The 23,910-nt window shown below is 34.9% G+C and overlaps 2 protein-coding genes across 2 annotated transcripts; one reads left to right on the top strand and one right to left on the bottom strand.

Moving 5' to 3' along the window:
- Positions 1-2,564: 2,564 nt before the first annotated feature.
- LOC117928036 (protein CANDIDATE G-PROTEIN COUPLED RECEPTOR 7-like) lies at positions 2,565-4,358 on the bottom strand. Its single transcript, XM_034847788.1, has one exon. It carries the CDS (start codon positions 4,235-4,237, stop codon positions 2,921-2,923), a length of 1,317 nt encoding a protein of 438 aa, XP_034703679.1. The 5' UTR covers positions 4,238-4,358; the 3' UTR covers positions 2,565-2,920.
- A 2,462-nt stretch (positions 4,359-6,820) lies between these two features.
- On the top strand, positions 6,821-22,885 carry LOC117928292 (protein MLP1). Its single transcript, XM_034848200.1, has 18 exons — positions 6,821-7,130; positions 7,413-7,634; positions 7,893-7,988; positions 9,310-9,362; positions 9,790-9,886; positions 12,434-12,507; positions 13,188-13,305; positions 14,715-14,825; positions 15,691-15,767; positions 17,044-17,110; positions 18,109-18,174; positions 20,193-20,300; positions 20,408-20,538; positions 21,374-21,440; positions 21,571-21,638; positions 21,735-21,819; positions 22,035-22,105; positions 22,208-22,885. The coding sequence occupies exons 1-18, from the start codon at positions 6,981-6,983 to the stop codon at positions 22,587-22,589; spliced, it is 2,043 nt and encodes a 680-aa protein (XP_034704091.1). The 5' UTR covers positions 6,821-6,980; the 3' UTR covers positions 22,590-22,885.
- Positions 22,886-23,910: the final 1,025 nt, after the last annotated feature.

Genomic DNA, 23,910 nt, shown 5'->3' with positions numbered 1-23,910 from the left:
TTGAAGACCGTGATTATCCCTGAAAAGGTTTTTTTGGGAATCTGATGGTTGAGGGTACGATCTAGTTTCATTGTTTGTGTTTCTAAACAATGGTTATCACTAAAACCCCAAATTGAACTATACGGACCAAGCTCAAATATAAGGATCGCATAGTCCAACCCAACCCTACATTGAGGAGAAAAGAGGCAATCTCCCTGCATCACAAGTCCCAAATCTTCCGCAACACGTATATGGTGGCACGTAATGGATACCTATACCTAATGACACACTTGGATACCCAACAAACTTTAGTATATAATTACTTTTATCATTGTCCCAAAGGCAAGACAAGATGACATTTCCAACCTTTCTAACATTAATAATTCAGATTTGGTGCAAGTGGAATGCAGCCTGGTTAAAAAGGCAATCTAGATAATGCAGGCTAAGGTTACCAAATCCATGAATGGCTTAGGTTTGAACTACAAGGGAAGCTTCAGATTCAACCAAAATCCCAAATGCAAAGACTTGGTCCAGTGCTCCATCCCAAGTCCACTTTGGGTAATTACTCAACTTACCACTGATGCCACACATGCTAAAAACTACTATAAACATAATGACTATCCCAAAAGAAAACAAGTTAGCATACCTATCAAAGAAGAAGAAAAAAAAAAAGGTTAGCACATTTTTTTTAGAGTATCTGAGAAGAAAAATGAAAGAATTGAAAATATCCAAATGGTTTTGTCTTTGTAGGTGAGTAGAGAGATCCTCGAGAGTAGCAAATCGTACACTATCAACAAAAGGAAATCTATTGTTGCCACTAAATGGAGTATACTTAGCAGGCACATTCGAGTTTCAGAGGGGGGATAGAAACTCAAGTTGAACTTGCACTCAACTAAACCTAGCCTTTATCCCACATGGGAGACAGGTGACAACCAATATCACTCACAACATGTGTTTCACCCAAAGTTCATGAACTAAATAAATCTATATTTGGTTCATAAGCCGAATGCATCAAAGCCTCAATACCATGGTTCTGGAATCCTACATCGTCTACATTGATGCACGGACAGTTTCTTTAGCATTTATTTATACAACAATGTCCTTTTGTGAAACAAATACATCTGAATTGTGGATGGTGCAGCAGCTCATGCTGACTAAATCTTTGAATGAAAAATGCCATGGTGTAAAAATTAACATCCTTGAAAGATGACACGATTTAGTCTACTGAGGAAGAACAGTGAGAAGATGCAGGGATTCAAGATGAACCCTCAACTCAGTTAAAAATTAAGTCACATGCCACATCCCGTGGAGTGAAAAAAGCTATTTGCCACAACTATTACTTCCTAATACTTGTATCAGAGACAACAATTTCATGGCCTTAAACCATGTCAAAATAGAAAACCAAACCACCAAAAAAAAAAAAAAAAAGCCAGTGGATTTGCCATCCTAGATATGTGTCCAAATTGCTAACAAAGAAAAGAAATTTGCACCATACAAAGGAGTTAAAAAAAACCCATGCTTAAGCAAAAAGGGAAAGCAGCCCTTCCCCAATAAATAGACCTCATTGATTGAGTTGTAAAATGAATGAACCTCATCTAAGTAATGTATTCATTCAAGAATGAAAATCTTCATTTAATTTTTCACCAGCACTAGTGATTAACCTTAAAAAGATGGCCACTCTACATCAATGAAAACAAATAATAAAGCAACAGAATTATTGAACATTAAAAGAAAACTATAAGAATGACAAATGTCTATGGGCGGGGTGGTTAGCACCCTGAGGTTTGGGCCCCCATGAAGAGTCCTAAGGGCTTGGTTATAGAAGGTTCCTTGGTTATCAAAAAAAAAAAAAATGGAATATCAAAAAGTACCATATTTACAAGGATACTGCACCACAGTATTTATTTTCTTTCAATATTATCCTCACATAAAATTTAGTGAATCAGTTATAACATCAATTTCTCATGCACAGAGAATGACTACTAATATTGTAAATGTCCAACAACTTTTCCCATACAAAATTGATGACAAAATGATATCTTATACCAAATATATTCTCATTAGTCACCCCAAAAAAAAAGGTTGTAGAATTCTCAAACTCAACTATATCACCAATGCCACCAAGCAGTGAAAGGATACTATTAATTCCTAATTATTCTTATCGAGCAACTAATTCTTTAATGACAAAAAACTTATCTAATGGTCTAACTACTGAAGAATCATGTCCTATCTCCATACACCTATTTTTACCATGCAATCATACAAGCTGGAGGCTTGTGGTGCAACTTGGTCCACTGAAACTCGAAAATCAAACAAGAACATTCCCAAGTTATAAAAGTTTGGAACAAGTTAAAATTGGATCAAAGGAGTAACCCACCCGCCTCAACGAGTAAAGCACAATGCATGCCATGGAGAAAGGACTTTACAAACAGAAACTAGAAAAGGAAAGCCAACCTCACCTATACAATATGCCCTATGCCTCCAAAAAATGCACAAAACTCTCCCCCACTATTCAACCAACTACCTAGTTAGGTTAAACAGTTACATCAACAGCCTAAACCAAGCACATAATTTGGACAGTTATACACAACAAACCATTTTATAAGAATGAATAATGAATCATACAGAACATTAGAATCAATCACAAAAGTATCCCGTAATGCTAAAGAGTACAATTCATAAGTTGCAGCAAAACCAGGTACAGCAAATACAAAAACAGAACAAGTTCAAAATCTACTTTGTAACTTAAAATTGGTATAGCAGCAACATATTACACTAATTCAAAATTACCACAATTCAAGTATTAAATTCCAAAAACAATTGTCCTTATTACGAGTAAGAAGTAAATGGGAGAAGCTATCCAAGCAGTTTACCTAGAAGCCAAAAGGGCAAACTCCCGAAAATTCCTGCAGCCAAAGAAGTGTACAGACAATGTGAAACTTCAAAGATCAAACTCTTCATCACGAAGGGTGGCCAAAGCAACCTCTTCTTCCTCCTCATCCAGAACAAAGTACTCATTCTTCTCAACTGGCCTGAACATATAAAACATCACCAAGTAGAAAGCCAAACTAGCAATCTCCTCAGCTGCATTACTCACCCACTGATACTTGTATGCTGCAATTGTCCTGAGCGCAAACACGACAATTCTAGTAAAGTACAAGTATCCAATAACAACAACGTAAAACTGCCTAAAAAGGGTCAACTTTGCCAAATTCCTAGCAGCCTTCCCATCTGTCTTCGATGTTTCCCTCAGTGACCTAATTGACCACACAATAGGAAAGAGAATTGCACAACAACATATGATGTCCACCAATAAGAACACCTGTTGCCAAGTAACCCAATCCTTAATAAAGGGTCCGGTTTCACCAATCACCACAGATGCTACATTAGCCAATACCTGAAGTGGGATCACAATCATCAGTACCTTCTTCTCCTTCTCCTGTAAGAAGGGCTTCAAAAACGACCACCCAGTCCCAACCAACACAATCACAGTGAACAACAGGGTAACCCTAATAAATTGGAATATATAGAACAATACATCCCAACCGTGTGGCGTTCCGGTGACCTTCACATAGTGCTTGTCCTCTGCTGCGAATAACAGATTCAACGCCTTCATGAGCACCAACGCGGTCATGAGCAGGTGAATCCGATGCACAGACCTCTTGTTCTTGGAACAGTAGTAGCTCCAATACCCTAGAAAAACGAAATACGCAAGGGAGAAGAGAAAGAAGAGCGCCGGCAATTGGGTTTGGCCGGCGGAGAGATAGTCCTTAACGCCGTTGTCAAGGTTATAGATTTCGGTATGAACCGACATGGTGACCAGAGATTCGGGATTACAATTGGCGAAGTAGAGGCTGTATTCATTGGGGATTTTGACGGGGTAGGTGTGGTTGAAGGCGATCCGATTGGGGGTGAGGTCTAGGAAGGTGAAGAGGTGGATGGTGAATTGGGAGTCAAGGACGCAGAAATTAGGGTTTTGAGTGGATTCTTGGACGACTTGGAGGAGGGACTCGTCGGAGAGGAGGAAAAATCCGATGCGGGAGTTGGCGGGGGTACCTGTGGCGGCGGAGGTGGCTTCGACGGACACGCCGGAAACGGCGATTGAGACTTGGCCGGTGTGGGTAAAGCCGAATTTCTCGAACAAAATCATGTGGCGGGCGTCGGATGTGATTTTTAGGTTTTTAATTTCCGCGACGGAGGCGACCATGAGAGAGAGGAACGTCACGGCGACGAGGAGATTCTCCATGGTCCTAGCCATTCTGAAGCGGTGGCTTGATCGCAGATCGGTGGCGGACCTGGCCCCGACGGCCGTGGTTCTAGTGAGATCTGGGCGGAAATGACAAGATGCGTGGAGTTTACCAAGGACCTAATCAAAGAACCAAGACTTTGTTCACTTAAAAGACGATGATTTTTGGTCCACTGGCCCCACTACTCTGAACCCCTCCAATCATCACTCTTCCTTCCGTTCGAAGAATTTTGGCTTCTCGTTCCAAGATTTAACGCGCTTTTTAAGGATGTTTTTAACTTTCAGGGCATTTCAAATTATTAAATATTTATTTAAATAAAATTTCGCATTTTTACATGGTCTTTTAAATCCAATAAAATATTCCACAATCTTATAATACAATTCAAAACAAAATTGTAGAAAAAATACTTTTCTAATTAGAATATCATTTAAAATACTAAAAAACTTTAAAAATAATATATAATGATCGCACTCAACCTTATAGATATTATCTGCTCCGAGTCCAAAAAAGCTCTTATAACTTTAAAACACATTTATATGATTAATTATAGATTGTTATAAAATTGTATCAAATTCGATTCGTGACCCCAATATTGAGATTTGTTTGAGCCCATAAGAAGTATCTATTTATTTGATCCTATAATCTCATAAGACATAATAAAAATGTTATGTCTATACCAAAAATAATTATCATGCCTCACATCAAATAAAATAGAAAGCTTCTAATGTTATGTAAGTATAAACTTTTTTAAACCATGTAGATGTACTTTAATATTGTGAAGACATATTTGAACTCAAAATGAATAATATTTATACAATTAGAATCAAGTCGTTATAAATAGTATTAAAGACGATTTTCTATCTAAATGTAGGAGTTTATTTTGTCTCATGACTAGTGTATGTATATCTACATAATTATGAGTAGGTAGTCCTTATAAAAGTAGTAAATTATTTTCTTCTCATTTTTCACCAAAAAAAAGTGGAGGGAAATATTTTTTTAATAATTAAATTATTTTTCCTCAAATTTTTCAAGGTGAACCAAAATTATTTTTTTTGGTTACTTTTCCTTCTTTATAATATTTATCTATATAATTATACGACTTTATAAAAAAAAAAATTATTTTATTCTCTATAAATATATTTCTAGAATGGTGTTTCCTCAAAATTGGGTTCTAATTGCTATCTAAACATCGTTTTTAACTCCCAAACATTTATCTCTATTCAATTTTTGGTTGGTAGAGATTGGATCATGTCAATTTTAGTAACCAATCTTGGTATGACACGTAGACTACAAGGTGATTAAAAACATATGAGTAATTATTAAGGTAAGATTTTATTTTAAATTTTAGGTTTTGAAAAATTATTAAGGTGTGTTTTTTAAAAGGTTTGTTTGGATTTTAAGGATAATATCATTTTTAAGAGAGACTTAATTTTAAATTGGATGATGATTAGAGCTAAGATCTTGGAAAGTATTTTCTAAAACATTTATAAATTTAAAAAATTTATAACTTTTATGTGAATAACAATTTTTCATTAATTTCTATTAAAAAAATTGAAACTTCAAATAAAAAACAATATTTTCCAAGGATGATTGGATTGGAGTTTTGAATATTTTGATTTTACTTTCTCCCCCGTCGCCAAACACCTAGGAAGTTGGAGATATATCAGGCCCTGGAGGTGGGCCGGTCCCAGAACTATGCTGGGCTTGAGCTTAAAATGGCACTTGTAACTTGTAATTTCTCACTGAATTAATCAAAATTATAAGCAAATTTTGAAATTTTAATAATATAAATTTTAATTTAGATAATGAGAACTTGCTTGATGAGGACATGATTTGATTTATTTGTAAAATCAAATATCTGAATCATATATTTATACTATATAATAAACTGATTATAGCAAATATATTTTTTATAATTAAAAATTTTAAAATTATTGTAATCAAAATATATTTTTACCTTTTGTTTCCAAAAATTGATAGTAGAAATAAAAATTAAGGATTTGTTTGGGAATTATTTTTTAAAATAGTTTTTTGTTTTTAAAAACAAAAAACAAAACACGTTTTACAATAAAAAAAACTTTTTATGTTTTCCATTATTAAAAACATAAAAATAGTGTTTTTAGAAAACATTTTTTAATTATTTTATAATATTTTTATTTATTTTTCAAAGATTGTTTTAAGAAACAATTATAAAAAATATAAAATAATTAAAAATATAATACTAGATATAAAAAATACTTTAAAACATATTTAAAAATATATTACAAACATTTTAAAGTTTTTAAATAGATTTTTATTTAAAAAAAATAAGAGAATAGTTTTCAAATATTATTTTTTAAAACAGTTACCAAATAAACCGTAAATGTTTTTAAATTTTTTTTATAAATAAAATGTAATTTAAAACTAGATTTAAATTTATGCAACTTTCATTCCAAAATTAAAATCAATTACATGAATTACATGGGTCTAAAGGTCTTAAGACTCCTAAATGAACAAGTATGTGAGGACAAACGTGGACTGTTAGGTTGGTTCCGTCAAAAGCTTAAACGACGCCGTATTGAGTCCATCGGGCATTCAATCTCTTGTCAGTTGTCACACAGCTCAAGAAGTTGACTACCTCCGTTCCACTCTCTCCAATTTTCCAATCGTCTGCGTGCTCTCCAAAACGAAAACCCTAGCGCGATTTCTCCACTCTCTGTCTCTGGATTTCTCGTTTTCATTGGCCTCGATTTTCTTGGGAATCGAAGGAGGAAAATGTCGTGGTTGAGATCTGCAGTGAGCAAAGCCGTGGAGGTGGGCAACAAGAACAACCTCACTCGCACCGTTAAGAACTACGCCGACTCTGTCGTCCAACATGCCGGTCAGGCCGTTGCTGAGGGCGCCAAAATTCTTCAAGATCGCATTGTAATTTGCGTTATTTCTGTGCTTCTCTTTGATTTTGAACCGGAAATTTGGACTAATTTGGAATTTCTTGAGATGTTTTCTGCTGTAATTGGGAGTATTCGTGCTAATCTCAGTTGGAATGGTTCCTTAATTTCATTTAGGTTCCGTTGGTTATTGGGAAAAGGGAAGGGAGAAAGAAAGAAGGAAAAGGGGAGGAAAATGAAAATGCTGGTCTAGCCTAATAGAATTTCCCCTATTATGTGTCACATTATTTTGACTTGTTTCAATGGCGTATATTGATAGGGAGCTCGGAGTTACAGAAGCTTTAGGCTGACGGTTAAAAGATTGGAGGAGGCTGCTGTTTCTTGCAGGGGGCCTGAGAGAATTCAGTTGCTGAAAAGATGGTTGGCTGTGCTTAAAGAAATCGAGAAATTATCTGGAGCGCCCTTTGAAGATAAAGAAAAGAACTCTGAGCAACAAGCCACAACTGATGAAGCGAGGGATAATCCAAAAAAATCATCTATGGTGAGAAAACACATTTCTCAACTATTTCCTCATCCTTTTCTGATAAAAAAAATTATATTTATATATATATTCTCATGCTTCAGTTACACAATTGAGTCTAAATCCTTACTTATGCCTGATCCGCATGGATTTTTGTTTGAATGCCTTGATATGTTAATGGAAGTTTTTATCAGTGTTAGACTTCTATAAAGGGAAGCGCTCTCGCTACTTTCTAGGCGGTAGTGCATCAATAGTCTAATCATTTGGCTTTATTGATAGGTTTTGTATTATGACTCTGATATGGGGGGTGGACCAGTGAATTTTCGTGATGTGTTTCTTCACAGTCAAGCTCTCGAGGGCATAACTTTGTCTATGGTATGTTAAACTAATCTCTTATTTGTGCGGACATTTAACTTCTAATTTTCAACTAGTTGAAGTACAACATATTTATTTCCATTCCAGAACTCCATTATTTATGCTATGATTGATGTACATGTGTTGAACGTGTAGTTTCTCATCAGTGTTTCTGAAAGCATAAGTTTGAGGTGAGTTATTTATTGAGCCAAAGTGAAAGGCGTAGCTCTCAAGATCTTAAAAATGAAGAACAAATTTTGCATGTGTAACACCTTTTTTCTCTTTTAAGATAAATTTTTGTACGATCCTTCTTCAGCATGCATGAGGCCTCTTACTTAGGAGCATGCTACCCAGTACTCATCAGGCAGTCCTAACAATGTTCTTATGAATGTATTGTAGTTATTTCTGATGTCCTTGATATTCCTATTGGCTGCCATTCTTGTTCCATTTTCAGCATGGAGCATTTTCCTTTTAGGTGCATTCTCCCTTTTGGCTTAGTTACTGTTACTATATTTGAATCATTTAAAAATTTTTTTTTTTGATAGGTTACTATAATGGAATCATACTTGACAGCTTCTGAAAATTTTCACAGTTCTGCCTTTTTTGATAGGAAATGAGTTGCCTATGATATGGTACCTCAAGTATGATACAGTCATATATTTCACTAAAATTATCATTGGACTCTGCCCCGCTGAGCTTATTGTTTTTTTTCCCTTTTGTTTTTTTTTCCCTTATTTTTCCTTGTTGATCCCTTTTTAGGGGTTTTTTCCCACTTCTTTGAGATCTTTATATTTGGTTACCTTGAAGGGCAACTCATCCTTGATTTTAGGTTTCCTTAATGTCCATCAAGTTTATGTTTCTTATCACCAAAAAAAATGAAAAAAGGATGGTAGGTTAAGATCATTTATTTCTGTTAAGTTCTCAAATGACTCATGAGTAGAAAGAAAAAAAAGAAAAGAAGGAGATTTAGTTCCAAAAGCATGATTGAAACTTCAAGTCATTTATTTTGTAAAGAATAATGCCAGTTGAAATTGATTTATTTCCAAATGCTATGATTTAAACCTATAAATTGTGCTACTAGGATTTAATATTTGATTATGTTCACATTTTTGTAATATGATTGGCTTTCTGTGCCTATTATGTGTTTCAATCTTTAAAATAAAATTGAATCAAATTAAGAGTGTTATCTTGACAGAACTTGTATATTTGGATCGTATTTTGAAATGGAAGTATGCTTTCTTTCAACCTTTGACAATGCTGTGATATTAAATGAACTTTTCATTTGCATTTGTAATTGCTGATCATGAAGTTTAACCGCAGGTTAACTTTTTCTGTGACTCAGATTCTTGAAGCACCAAACGAGGAAGAAGTTTCTCTTCTCCTGGAGATGTTTGAGTAAGTTTGGTTGCTAGAATAATTCTGTATAATACCTGATGGTGGTTGAAAGTATCATATTGCCTGTGGAGTTTTGATGGAATGAACTTCATTGCTTTCTATTGTTGTGGACAATTCTAGATGGGAAGTTTGGGATTAGTTAGTTTCAATGTGATGCTGGAGTATATTTTATCTTATTTTTGAGTTTGTTTGCATCTTCTTGAAGATCTCTTTTGATCTACTGAGACAAAAATAATAGTCTTTGAGTGCCTATGTATAGTTATAGGTTCTATTAAATCACGTTGGGTGTTGAGCTACTTCCTTGATACTCTTGTGAGAGAAAATTATCAGGTTCCTTTTTCCAAAGAAGATATATGTTGTGAGCAGCTAATAGTTTGGCTCAATTTGAATCGTATCTTTTCCTCTTCTTTCAATTTGATACATGCAGGCTTTGTCTTACTGGAGGAAAAGAAGTTCATAATGCCATAGTGAGCAGTATACAGGACCTTGGAAAGGCTTTTTCAAGATATGAAGATGAAGTACTGGTAAAGATGCGAACCTCATGACTACACTTTTAAGATTTCATTAACAAATGCTCAAACTTGAATACCCCAGCCAAGATTAAATTGCTGAGGATGCAATAATGTTATGTTGTTCTTTCAAAAGGGAATAATCATATTGTTAAAGAGTTCTTAGTAGTTATTTAGTAAGGGGTAGTTTAATAATTTTTTTTTTTTTTTGTAAAAATATATATGCTTTGTACCCTTTCCTTGAAGAATAAGACACTATTTTTTCTCTCACTCAACACTTAAATAGAAGTCTGCAAGAGATATCTACTTGTTGAATGGCTGGCCATGCAAATTTCCTGACTCCCTCCATTCTCTCCTCTCATCCCCCTCTCCCCAACCCCAATTCATACACAATCATATGCAAGAGAGGAAAAGTTTGCCAATCCTCCATGGGTTTTGGAATGTCTTCTTTCACTATGGAATTTTGCACTTTTCATTGTTATTACAACCTTATCCACCGCATTTTCTATGGTATACATGAGAAAATTTTTGTGTGGATTAAAATTATATACCTGCATTGTCTCAGTAGCATTATTAGATACTGGCATAGCAATCAACTACAAATAACAAGAAAGATTCACCAACTGATAACCTTATACTATAGATAGGAATTAAACAACTCATATCACATGGTGAGATGAACCTATACATTACTCCAATAACTGGCTGTATATATAGAAAATAAAGAGAATGGTCTTGCTAAAGTATCATTCAATATTCAAAGCTTGCTGTCACATCAATAGAAGATATAAACAGATAAAAAGGCTTATGACCATATTAATTGGGCCTATTTGCTAGAATCCCTGAAAAAATGGGTTTTAGCAAAAACTGGATTGGTTGGATCATTTGTTGCATTTCTACAACTAGCTTTTTGGTGTTGGTGAACAGTACTTCAACTGGGTTCTTTCGGAGCTTTAGGGGTTTAAGGAAGGGGATTCTCTTTTTGTTTTAGCTATGGAAGGACTCAATGTTTTGTTGAAGAAAGCAAAGGGGGGAGGTTTTATTTCAGGGTTTAAGATAATTAGTAGGGGAGGTGAAGGAGATGAGGTGTCTCACCTTTTATTCACAGATGACACACTTATTTTTTGCGAAGCGAACCATGATCAAGTAGTTTACTTTAGGTGAATCTTTATATGAAGCCTTATTAAGGTTAAAGGTTAATTTTGGAGAAGTGCAAGTTAATTCTGATGGGCAATATATTCCTAATGTGGATGATAGAGTGATTGAGATGGGTTATAGGAAGGGGATGCTTCCTATTGTGTGTTTGAGGCTCTCTTCAAGGGTGTCTTATAAATGAATGATGTGTTACCTATCAAAAAAAAAAAAATCAATGATGTGTTGCCATTCAATAGAAAAGAGAGTCTACAAGAGGTTGGTCATGTAGAAAAGATAGTATCTTTTTAAAGGTGGGAGGCTTACTCTTATAAAAAGCACTTTCTCAAGGTTTCTATTCGTCAAATGTCTCCTTTTGTCTTGTGCAAAAAGAGTAAGCTTAAGGCTTGGGAAATTTTCAAAGGGATTTCTTGTTGAGTGGGGGTTCTTCGAAGAAAAAACTGTATCTAGTGAGATGGTTGTACGGAACCAAATATAAAGATCTCAAAGAAGTGGGAAAAAACCCCTAAAAAGGGATATTGCTTGTACGGAATAAATTTGATGGAGATCTTGGTATTAGAAAGCTTTCCATTCTCTAAGGCACTTCTAGGAAAGTGGTTGCGGAGGTTTGCATATGAAAATGAGTCCCTTTGGAAGAGGATTATTGTTAGGAAGTATGGGGAGGAGGAGAGGGGATGGTATACTAGGGAAAGTAGGGATGGTTATAGAGTTGGGTTGTGGAAGGCCATTAGGAGTGGGTGAGGCTTCATTAGCAGAAGAACCTCTTTCAATGTGGTTAATAGTAGATGGTGAAGGTTTGGCATGATATCTAGTGTGGTGATTCATCTCTAAGAGATTCATTTCTCACAGGAACCACCATCAAATGTGTTAGGTTTTTTCAAAATGGAAACATCTTTATTCTAACTTTTTTCTAAACTTCTTATCTACTAAGCTCATCAATGTAATAGATACACTCAAGGGATTATAGTTCTAATGAAATACATTATTGTTTGATGAAAATAGGGTACTCAAAAAGGCAAAAAAAGAAAGAGAGCAACCGTTCTTCTTTCTTTTAAACTATCATGCTCTCTCTTTGTCTCTCTCTCGCACACACACACACACACACAAACACACACACAAGCATATCTTGCGGTTATATGTATGTCTTGTGTTCTGAATTATCTGTGACACTTGTGCTCATGCTCCCACTTGTGCATCAACTTGCACCTCTCACTTGTGCTTAGATTACTGTTCCATGCTCTAGCTACTTAGGTTGTTTGTGGAGTTCTACATTTGAACAAGGATTCCTCTCCATGATGATTCTCTAAGCTTAAGAGTATAGATAGGATACAATTTATCTATTGATTGTGCCAAACTTGTTGCTATGAAAGCTTTTTTGTTTATTAACAAGTGGTAATCTTTTCCTTCCAGGTGAAGCGAGAGGAATTGCTCCAATTTGCACAAGGTGCCATAACAGGGTTGAAAATTAATGCTGACCTTGGAAGGTGGGTTTTTAATTTTTATGCTTGAACCTTAAAATTTTGCAGAGATTATCTGACTCAAACAAATAAGAAATAAAATAAAAACTAAAAAACCTGGTAGAGAATAAGGTTTGTGGTTGGCCTCATGAATCCTTTTACCTGTCACTGCTTTTCCTTTGTTTGACCAAAATACAAGGTTTCTAACTTACGAACTTTTAGAACCCTAAATGCATTGTAGGTAAGGGCAATGCTGATGTGTATTTAATGAACCTACATATGAGTACACTACCACATGGGTAAATGGATTGTCTCTTTAAAGTTGCACAAGTCCTTCCTGCCACCCCTCTTTGAGAGAGACCCCTAAGGTCAATTTGTGATAATGGAGTTGTAGAGGACTAGCTCTGCTTTATCAGCAATTTTGTAAATGGCTAACTTGCTCTGTCTACACGTCCTTCCTCTTACCCCATGAACCAAAAAAAATAAAAAATAAAAAAAAACCAACAACTTTAGAGTAGGTTAACTGGCCGGTTCCATAATCAAGTTAAATTTTAGCTTTGGTAAACATAGGAAACAAACTTCCATGCTCTCTTGGGTGTTGTGCTGCCATTGATCACATATCTTCCTACATAAATTTTTATTCAGATAGATATCTGAAGTGCTTGTTAGATGTTTCACCCATTTTGTGATCTGTTTTCTGGCCACAGAATAGACGCTGAAGCCTCTAGTCTAAAGAAAAAACTTGATGGAATGTCTCTGTCTGGGAAGCCTTCAAGTGAAGGTCATTTAGAAACATCTGAAGAAACAACTATTGCAACAATAGAGGTGAGCTTGGTTATTTTAATGATTTTGGTTTCAAATATTACTGGGTTTCGTGGTTTTTGTGATTATTTGGATGTCGTGGATATTTCAGTCACCGAGGACAGAAAATTTATATTATGTATGTGCTGACTCAGTTAGCTTTGAGGCAGGGCCGAATAGAAAACATTGATTTTATTCCTTTTGATTTCTGTTTTTTTCTCTTCCTTCTATCTTTTTATTTTTTTATTATTTTAAAATTAGAAACCAAGTATCTGTATGGATACACATCTTTTTTTTTTAAAAAAAGTAGAAAATAATTATAAATTTTATATAAAAAGTGGAACCTCTGATACAAAAAGTATAGTTTTACTTTATGTCTTTAAAAATCACTTCAAAAAATTTTAAAATTTGAGGTAGTAAAAATTTTTTGATACCTCAATTTTTTTTTTAAAGTTTTTAAAACCCTTATCTTTTCAATGAAAGTCTTTTAAGAATTCTTGTATCCTATGGAAAAGATATTACTATTTTCTGATTTTAAAAACAAAAAACAAGAAGTGTACGCAAATGGACATTAACAAATTCATTTTATGGAAAATGAATGTTAGAGTTCCAAAAGGACATGGGCAATACAATGTAAAAGGAAGGAAAAACACAATAAAAAATAACAAGAGGATAACTTTGTTTTGTATCATTGAGGTTAATTCTGTTTGATAAATGTGTTGGAATAATTATAAATGTGCTTCCCCAAATTTCTGTAAATGTGAGGAGGTCATGTGTGCTACTGGTTTCCAACTTTGAAGCGGAGTATAGCCCCTTGTTTTCTAAATTTTTTCTTAACAATGTAGCCATTGTTTTTTTATTAGTGGATTAATTTGCTTATGGAAACAAGGAAATATTGGTACAGACATAGGTGTATTGAAGTTGTTACTTGTCTGAGACTCAATACATATTCACCTCAACAACTCTTCAAAATCTGAAGTGAGACTGGAAATTTAAAAATTAACTCATATATTTTTACCTTTTCTTCATAAACTGATGTCTACGTTTTCAGCTCTCATCATAGGGAGTAACAGCTATAACTTAAGTTTTCAGAATTGGCGCTGGAATACTTTTTTAAGCTTTCAAAGTTTTAAGAGGTCTCTAGCTTTCTTCAATGTGCTAATCCACATGTTTGTCTATAAATATATAATATAGCATGTGCATTTAATTCTGGGAGACAAGAAAATTTAAATGTATGCCTTAACTTTGCTGTTGAACTTCTAATGTTCATTTGAGACTAAAATTTGGAGCCGTAACTGGTAAAATATAGAAAATTTTGACATGGGAGACTGCTGTTGATACTGGTAAGGGTTTTCAAAAGTGTTTCAACTTATCAGCCAGGCACCAAGTGGAAGGGTAAGAATATGAATCTGATCACCCAATTCTTCCAGCAGGCTTTAAAAGAAGCAATTGTACAAATTCGAGTTTGTTCCAGATTGGAAGGGCTTTTACTGAAGAAGAAATTTCTAAATAGTGGAGACTCACCGGAAGTTCATGCTCAAAAGGTATGTTTCTCTCTTACTGTCGAGTTGTTCCTTTGTTACATATTATGAAGGCATCTTTGTATTGGTGATGCTCTTTGTTACATTCAAAGAAGGTTAAGAACATTGCTGTAGGTTTGTTATAATGCCAAAACATTGCTGCCAACGTATATACGTGAAAAAGGTTATCAAAACCATGTGATTCTTATATTGGTCTCTCTAAACACCCCATAAGAAGGAGCAATCAAATTTCAGATAGACTAATATAATCACAGTGGCGAAGATCCTTCTGTGGCTTGAAACCATCAGGAAATCATTGGAGGTCCTATCTTTGCCGCTGTTATGGAATTTATTTGAAATGCATCTAATTAATTCCAATCCACACAGAATTCTCTAATAAATCTGAGTAGAGAGCCTGAGAATGTGGCATCACACTTCACGCAGGCTGTTGATCACATCAGCAGTTGTCAGACACTCCTTTTATTTGTTGAATTCAGATCCAGGGTCATGCCTTTGCTGATCCAATTGTCAATGTTTCTGGATCACAAGAATTCAGAGGAAGAAAAGAAAAGAGATGGGGATTGTGAAACTAAAAAAATTGGAACTTATGAGGATTACAGTCCTGCTGAACATCCTATTTGAAAATTCTTGTCTTAATTACCAGAACTGCCAATTAATACATCAACACCAATTATTCAAACTGTTAGTTTCTTAATAAGCATAATTTGTTTTTGTCCTCATTTACTAGTTCCTACTTCAAGTTATAGACAAAAGGTTTCTTTTTTAAATGAGGTTTCTCTGGGTTTTCAATCAGTTTATTTTGAGTTGCCTTAGAGCTGTAGAACTTTTGATTATTAATGCCATCTTTATATATGTATAAAATAAGCAGGTTGATAAGTTGAAGGTTTTGTCAGAATCTCTTGCTAACTCCTCCACAAAAGCTGAAAAGCGCATTGCAGATCATAGGTATGAATCTAAAGCTAAGAAATGTTTTGTCTTTTTTGTTTCCTATATTTGACATTCTCTAATCAGCCGGTTATTTTATTCTAAGAGATCCAAGTCTTCGACTTCAAGTAGTCTCTGAAAAAGTCACTTAGTTTTTTTTTCCCTTGTGCCTGATGCCATCTTGTGTTAAAGTATTTATTAGTTCTAAACTGGGAGTCTTTGAAAGTACTGCAGTTAAAACATTTTAATGCTCTCTTTCGTTTTACATTTCCCTCCTGTTTGGATGTGGAGTCAAATCATAGTTCATAAGATAAGTAGGGTTCTCGGCTTCATGTACCTGAGATAAGATAGTGGGATTCAGCAATTTATTTCTTGCCCTTTTCAAATCTTCTTTTGTTTTTCAATGTATAATGTTTGAGATAAATTTTAGTTTAGATTGTCCAAATTACTAGAGTGATTGTGCAACAATTAGGAGCATAGTTTCATCAGGGGCATTATATAGGCATAGATATTAAACTCCCTCTACCTAAGCAGAATCTATCTAGTCGACTTAATTTTTTTTCCACTACATCATTGTGCCTCATGCAAAGTTGTGATTCAACATCTTAGGAGATTTGAATTGAACTTGTTTGGAACTCTAAGGTTTTTCTTAATAGGAAACAAACATTTCATGGCCAAAAAGATAAAAGGGATTCAAGGATGAGCTATCCTTGAAACCAAATGTGATAATAAGTGCAAACCAAGGAACCAGGGGGAGAGCCCCCAGAGTTTTATTCAATAATCACTCAAAAGTGAAGGATATCCCTTACAAAAGCTTCTGTTAGGAGACTCTAATCTTTGCTAGCCAAAGGTTTGACCTAAGGATGAGCTTTGGCTCCTCAAACAAAATTAGTTTGAGGAAAGGCGATGGAAATGATCATTGTTGAAAAGGAGACTCTAAGATTTTCTTGTCTGTATTTATTGAGTGGGTAACTCTGAGAAAATTATTGATGGTTTTCTTTTCTTTTTTTTTTTTTTTTTTAACAGTTAGTTGTCAAACCACAACTTCTCAATGCACACTTATGAAATCCTTATTTATGGAATTACCAAGAAATATATGTTAACTTGTTTAGCAATCCTCTTTGGAACCACTTCCAATGAAGAAATGTTGACATGCCTACTGTCTCAATAATTATCAATGGTGTTAAGTTGTATAAAATATGTTTTTGCTCAACAACTTCTGTACTTTTTAACTTCATAAAAGTGTTGATTGGGCTGATGTTAGGTTGTAGAATAATCCCATTCCTTGTTTTGGCAGATCTCAAAAAGAGGAGGCATTAAAATTTCGGGTTTCTAAAGCAAGTGAAGTTAGTGAAGTGGAAAAGGTATTATGCTTCTAGTAAAAGCAATAGTCTTCTTTGTGTGATCCTATATTCTATTGCAATTATAAACTTAATGCTAAATCTGTGTAAATTTAGAGAAAAAAAAAAAAAGGAACACTTTTGCTTTTCTCATGTACTACTAACTTCCTTATAACCTATGCATTTTTATATGAAATTCGAGCTGGTTGTATTGTAAGAAAAGTATGCCAAATGGCTATGGCAAATTCAAATTACATACTGTAACTAATATCTTCAAATTAACTACTGTAACTAATATCTTCAAAGTTAACTTCTCAATTTTACTTCCTATACATTTGGTGACTTATGTGGTTGTGAGGTTCTTCAACTCTATAATCTTTTCATGTGCATGGCAAATTCAAATTACATACTGTAACTAATATCTTCAAATTCTTCTTGCCCTTGGCAGTCACTTTCACCATGGCTTTCCCATTTTATAAGTTTGGCAGAGGGACCCTGGGGCAGTTTGTACATTTAATGAAACCATTCAAGAAATTTTTTTGCTCATCACTTATGTTTCAAATCAATTAGAATGTCAGGAGATTTTTTTTTTTTTTTACTTCCCTAATATTCATGGTAATGGTGCCTTCCCTAATATTCATGCTAATGATGCCTTCCCTAATATTCATGCTAATGGTGCTATAGGGTTGTATGTAATATAGAAATTTGTCTCTTATTAATGAGATTGCCATGTGCTCTATCAATTACAAGAAATGCCTTTCTTTTTGGTTTTTGATCTCTGTAAGTTGTGTTTTTTTTTTTTGTGATAAATAATGAAATGTAATGGAGATGTGGGGTATCGCTCCCCATACCTCTTGAATGCTAAGCGATTGCTCTACCATCTGAACTACACCCCATGACAAGTTGTTTTTATTTTCATGGTTGAATAGTTGCCTGTTTACTTTAAGCATGCACAAAACATTTTTGAGTCTCCATTGATTCAAGTGGGAAATTTGAGTTTTGCTTCTATTATCTATTTCCAGGATTTAATAACTGAGATTGAAGGATTGCAGAAACAAAGAGATGAACTTGAAGCTGAACTGAAAAGGGTATTTCTCCTCCATTTTTTTAATTATTATGAAATGTAGATCTGTGCAGATAGTTTATTTCCAATTAGTATTCCTATGAAATATTTTTTTGATAGATAAAAAAGACGTAAAAAAAGAAAAGAGGAAGCACCAAAAGCAGTGCCCTCAGAGTATACAGGAAGTATACAAAAGAAGCCCAAAGGCTCAAACTGAAGGGGAAGGGATAGATACAAAAAACATCACCTGTCCTTACTTAGAGCCTAACCAATCAAAGAAACTTACAAGTGAAGAAGGGCTCAAAACTATAGATACCCTAACCCAAGACCAAAGATTACATATAAAAGAATTTTTCAATCTTTGGAGTGAAAGCTCCTCATCACCAAATGCTAACAAATTCCTTTCCTTCCAGATTGTCCTATGAAATATTTAGTTCCTTCTTTCCTTTTCTTCTCCAGAATTCTAGATGCTACGTTATTGATAACTTTTTCGAAGGATGCGTCATGCAGAGTACCTACTCTGAAACCTTTAGATGTGAAAAACTAATAATAATGTCTACACAGCCAATATCATATGAGGGAGTGCACATCCAACCAGTGACATTGTGACCCTAAGGCATTCTTGTATGCCGTGGTTGCCATTGTTTAATTTGATTTCAGTTCTTTTTCAAGTAATCTCAAACAAAGATGAAGATCGATATCTATGATGAAGGGGAGCAGGTTCTCTCGTAGTTGTTGTGGGTCACCATAGATGATTTTTGAAGAGGTTTCGGTTGAGACCCTTTAGTATTTACCATCTATGGGTCAAGGAATAGTAGAGAGTGAAGATTCTTCCCATTCTAAAAAATATCAGGAGACACAAAAAGTATCTTAAAATATAATATTGGTGGGAAGTAATATAACAATAAAATTGAGAATTACAAATACATAAAACCCTTACGAATATGATAACACCTTTGATAGACACTTAAATTAAAATGCACAATGAGAAAATTTATCAAGATTAGGGCTCAGTTATTGAATAAAACAAAAACACCTCCAAGAATGTGGAGGTGGAGAGATAAAACAGGCTCAGTTGGAAGGTGCTCATTCATATGATTAATACAATGTGGATGCAGGTTCTAGAAATGTTTATTTTTGCCTTGATTTGAAATTTAAAATATTCAGTGTTCTTTGGAAAAAGTGTACATTTATAAGAAAAATAATAGATTACGAGCACCTAACAAAAAAAGGATGCAACACAAGTACACAAGATATATGTGGGGAATACAAAAGGGCGAAGGAAAGAAAGAATAGGAAAGAAAGAATAGGAAAGAAAACACAATGGGCTATACCCCATTGCACTTGTCCAAGTCATCAAAAAATCCAAAAGAGTAGGATAGAGTAGGATTGCCAAACCCCAAGGAGTCTTGGACAAATGAAAGCAAGCTAGTTTTGAGGGAAAACTATTTGAGAGACTGATCAAAATGCACTTCCTCTTTGGAAACTTTGCTGTTACCCCCTCTTTAAATGTACTATTTTGAAAGAAACTGAAACAAGTTAACAGTCCATAAAAAGCGTGCTCCAACAGCCCCACTTAAAGAAAAAACCTATAAAAGCATTCCTCTAAGTCTGATGGCTAAAACTGGCAACAAGTGGAACAGTTCCTGGAATAATATCTGCTTGAAAACTTTTATTATGGGATTGATATCCTAACAAATATGATGCTTATATTTCATGACAAATCTTTGTAATCTGAAGAATGAGCATGTTTGGTTGCACATTGGATAACGATAAATCACCTCCTATGCCTGTGGTTTTCAAGGAAGCTTGTGAATGATGTGGTTGGAGAAGCTCTTTGGGATTAGGCTTGTGACTTCTGTTGCAGTGATGGTTGTATATTTTTCTATGGCACTTTCTGTCCTTAAATTCCTTAACAGTTGACATTTCCCCCCCTAAAAATGACATTGCAATTGTAGTATCGTGCTTGACCTTTCTTTCTTTCTTTCTTTGTAGCTGTAGTGTTTTTATATATTCTCTGATTGCAACTGTCTTAAAACACAGGTTAATATCTCCTTGGCTGCTGCCAATGTACGCCTTCACAATATGAGGGAAGAGAGGTCCCAGTTTGATGAAGCTAGCAATCAGATTGTCACACACTTGAAAACAAAGGTCCTGGTTTCTTTCTCAGTTCTAATACGATGTTGTTCCATGCTTTGTTGGATACATATGGATCTTCATCTGAACTGTTTCATTTAAGTTCTATTATTTAAATACAGGAAGATGAGCTGTTGAAAACCATTGCCTCATCCAAAGTAGAAGCAGATGTACTGAATACATGGATCAATTTTCTAGAAGATACTTGGGTCCTCCAATGCTCTTATGCAGACATCAAGGAGAAGCAGGTCGAGTAAGTGGTTCTCCATTTTATCTATACCCTTAGTTCCTTTGCCCTTGATTCATAGGTCCAAGTAGACCTAATGCCCCTAGATGGTATAAGATATGGGCCTTGTTAAGTTGTTTTTCAATATACAAAATATCTGCTGACAACAATGGGCTTTATTTTTTTTATTTTTTCTTTTCATCAAAGAACGAAGCCGCTTTTTCTTTACGGGGTTTCAATTTTCATCATGAAAACGCGCCTTTTATGTTTTTAAAAACATGTTCATCATTGAAAAAATAAAGAAATCGCATAATGCGGTGCTTTGTATTTATCTAAATTTTTATCCTAAAAAGACAATATTAAAATTCAGCATTTATCTTTTAAAAAATAAGTATAAAAATAATTTAAAATAAATTCTTTGAATTTAGATAAATAAAATTTTAAAAAATCAAGGTGACATAAATTCTAAAATTTAATATATCAAAATTAAAATTTTAGAAAATTTAAAATTCAACATATATCTAAATAAAAAGTTAAAAATAATTTTTTTTTTCTTTTAATAATTTAGATGAGTTAATGTTTTCAAAAAATCATTGTTAGTTTTAAATTAACAAAGAAGTTGTATAACTATTCATATTAGACTGAAATATGCGAGCTTCAGCATCTGTTTGGTTACAATGAACAGTGTCCACACGGTATAACCTTGACCACAAGTGCCATTTTGCCCCTCAATTCTCCTCACTTGCCAGTACTTTCCAATACTTCCGTATTGGTAGTTATATTCCCTGGAGTGGTTTTTGCTGACTGCCTTTTTTTTTTCTATTTTCTTTCTTTCCTAATTTATTTTTATTCTTTTTTTAAGTGATGAATTGGAGGAACATGAGGACTATTTTGTACACTTGGCCATTGGTCTCCTTTCTTCTTACAAGGTATCAAACTGTCAATTACATTCTTTCTCCAGTGTCTTAAATTTGGAGATAGCGTTCCATGCTGTATGCTATGATTTAAATTTGCCTTACTTCCTGTTCAATCTGGGATGCAACCTTTTATATTTTACAGAAAGAGCTAGAGCCTTCCATCAGTCGTATTGGGAAATTTGTGGAGAATCTAAAGAGCTTAAGCCAGGGGTAATGTAGTTTGTAGCACTTGATGGTTACAGCCAAGTTTCTATTTTACCCCATATCAAAAAAGGTTTCTGATATTTTTTCCGTGTCATACGACAGGTCAGAGACAGAAGCTGCTGCAGATAATGAGGACTTGAATCCAAGGAAAAGTCTCGAACAGCAGTACCAGGATCATGAAGCCAAGGTATGTGTTTAGTTCCAATATTTCTAGGTGACCATATTACCATGTCCTATTAAAAAAAGGATTCTAATCCCCACCTTCTCAATCTTTTTTTTCTCATGATTCTTTAATAAACTAATTTGTTAATTCTATTCAACACATAGCAATACACAAATTCTATTGTCTTACCTATTGGCATGACCGATGATTAGTGATTTTTTTTTTTTCCCTTTTTGCAGATAATAACCACCTTCAGTGTAGTTGATAACATGAAAGAGCAATTTTATGCTCAACAAGGGAAAATTTCCAGGTCTGGTGTTCTGGTTATGTCATTATGTATTTCTTTTCCTAAACAGTATTACTTCTTGCTTTGTGTAGATCTATTCCAACATTTTGACCCCTCTTAATCCAGAAAAAATGATCCAAGGGTGAAGGGGCTGTTTGATGATCTTGAGAAGTTAAGAGCAGAATTCGAATCCATTGAGAGACCAATTCTAGAAATAGAGACTCCAACCCCAAGGGGGCCAGAGTCTCCATCAGGTGCCAAGCTGCAGGGAAGTTTATCCCAATCCACAGTGCAGGTTGCGGAGACACAGAATGCCGTGACAGATGAGCATCCCAAGTCACCTGCAGTGAAGACAGAGCAGGTGCTAGACCCTGAGGCAGAACTGGCAAAGCTGGAGTCAGAGTTTGGGAACGTTAGTCGAGATTACTCAGCAGAGGAGATTGGGGATTGGGAATTTGATGAGCTAGAGAGGGAGTTGAGATCTGGTGATACAGCTCCCAGCAAATAAAAAACGAACCACCACACGTCTGCCCTATTATACTGCCCTATTATACGCTGTTATTATACATGTCTAATAACCAAGCCCGAATTTATACTAAGTAGGATGATGTTACAGTTTCCGACCTCTCTCATAGCTTCATTTAAAGATCAGGAGCTTTTCTCTGTAACATGGATGGGGGAGTTCAATTTATTTATTCTTGTGTAAATTCTCATACTTGTCTGAATGATGTAATATGACAATGATAAAAACAGATGTAGGGGAGAGACTCTGTTTGGATGTAATAAAAAGAGGTTTTGAAACAATGAGAGTGTGATCCCAGAACACAGCCCTAGTTTTGGAAGAGAAATATGTGGACTCTATGATATTTCTTTGCACCAAAAGTTGATTCTGAAAGGGAGCCCTCATGCTTCCTTATCTAAGAAATGGAGGAGCCGACAGGAGGAAGGTGGGGTTTTGAGATCTTTGTTTATGTTGATGGACTGAAAAGGTTTCCACATATAGAAATACCAATTTGTTTCATCTTTTGAGAGGCATCATCATTTTGCAGGACCCGGCCAGGCTTTCAACTCCAGGGAACAGATGGTAGTGGAATTGAAGCCCCCCCACCCCAAACCTCTTCTTCAAAAGCTAGTTTCTAAAATGACTACCAAAAGGCTTTCTCCGAACTGTTTAGCTGCTGTTGTATTTTTCTACTTTAATGGGTTGCCGGCGGTATACCCGGCACCGGTGCCCCTCTCCTCAGACCGGAGACCCCTCACCCGTCTCTATGTGAGCCAATAAAAAAACTCTGGCTTCCTGATTTTCTGAATTCACGGGTCATTCAGATGGATACATTTATGGCTATCCTTTCTCACCTATTGCTTGATTTGCTGGAAGAAACTGTCTCCCATAATCTTAGTCTTGTTGTGTAGAGTCACCATAGATGTGGTTCCTTGTAACTTCCTTCTTAATGATATTGTGCCTATTTGTCGGTAACTTCACAAATCCAGAAATACCTAACCTTATGAACCCACAATAAGGTTTTGTAACTTCAAAATCACATGTTTACACCTAGGCAAGTATGGTTATCTTGTAATTTTCTCGGACCCTAGCTATGATATGTTCCTTATTGCATCCAAACACGATGATCCAATTACTAGTAATTCTAAATTTAAGGGATTGAAGAATCATCTTTTCCTAGTGGACCTTGTGTGGCCATTCATGGATTGCAGCAGAAGGCAACTTGCAACCAGAACAATAGACCTGACGATGGCTTGAACATGACAGGAAAGACTTGCTTGGCAAGGAATAATAGAGGATATGATTTTTCTAATGGTCTTTGTATCAA

The sequence above is a fragment of the Vitis riparia genome, chromosome 13, assembly GCF_004353265.1.
Source record: "Vitis riparia cultivar Riparia Gloire de Montpellier isolate 1030 chromosome 13, EGFV_Vit.rip_1.0, whole genome shotgun sequence".
NCBI lineage: Eukaryota > Viridiplantae > Streptophyta > Magnoliopsida > Vitales > Vitaceae > Vitis > Vitis riparia.
Note: the sequence above shows the minus strand (reverse complement) of the source record. Positions and strands in the feature narration are given on the sequence as shown.

Bases quoted from the DNA above. Each gene is read 5' to 3' on its own strand.
- LOC117928036 (XM_034847788.1), bottom strand. From the start codon at position 4,237: ATGGCTAGGACCATGGAGAATCTCCTCGTCGCCGTGACGTTCCTCTCT.
- LOC117928292 (XM_034848200.1), top strand. From the start codon at position 6,981: ATGTCGTGGTTGAGATCTGCAGTGAGCAAAGCCGTGGAGGTGGGCAAC. The intron at 7,989-9,309 runs GTATGTTAAACT...TCTGTGACTCAG, and splicing joins AGGGCATAACTTTGTCTATG to ATTCTTGAAGCACCAAACGA. The intron at 13,306-14,714 runs GTGAGCTTGGTT...TTCTTCCAGCAG, and splicing joins CAACTATTGCAACAATAGAG to GCTTTAAAAGAAGCAATTGT.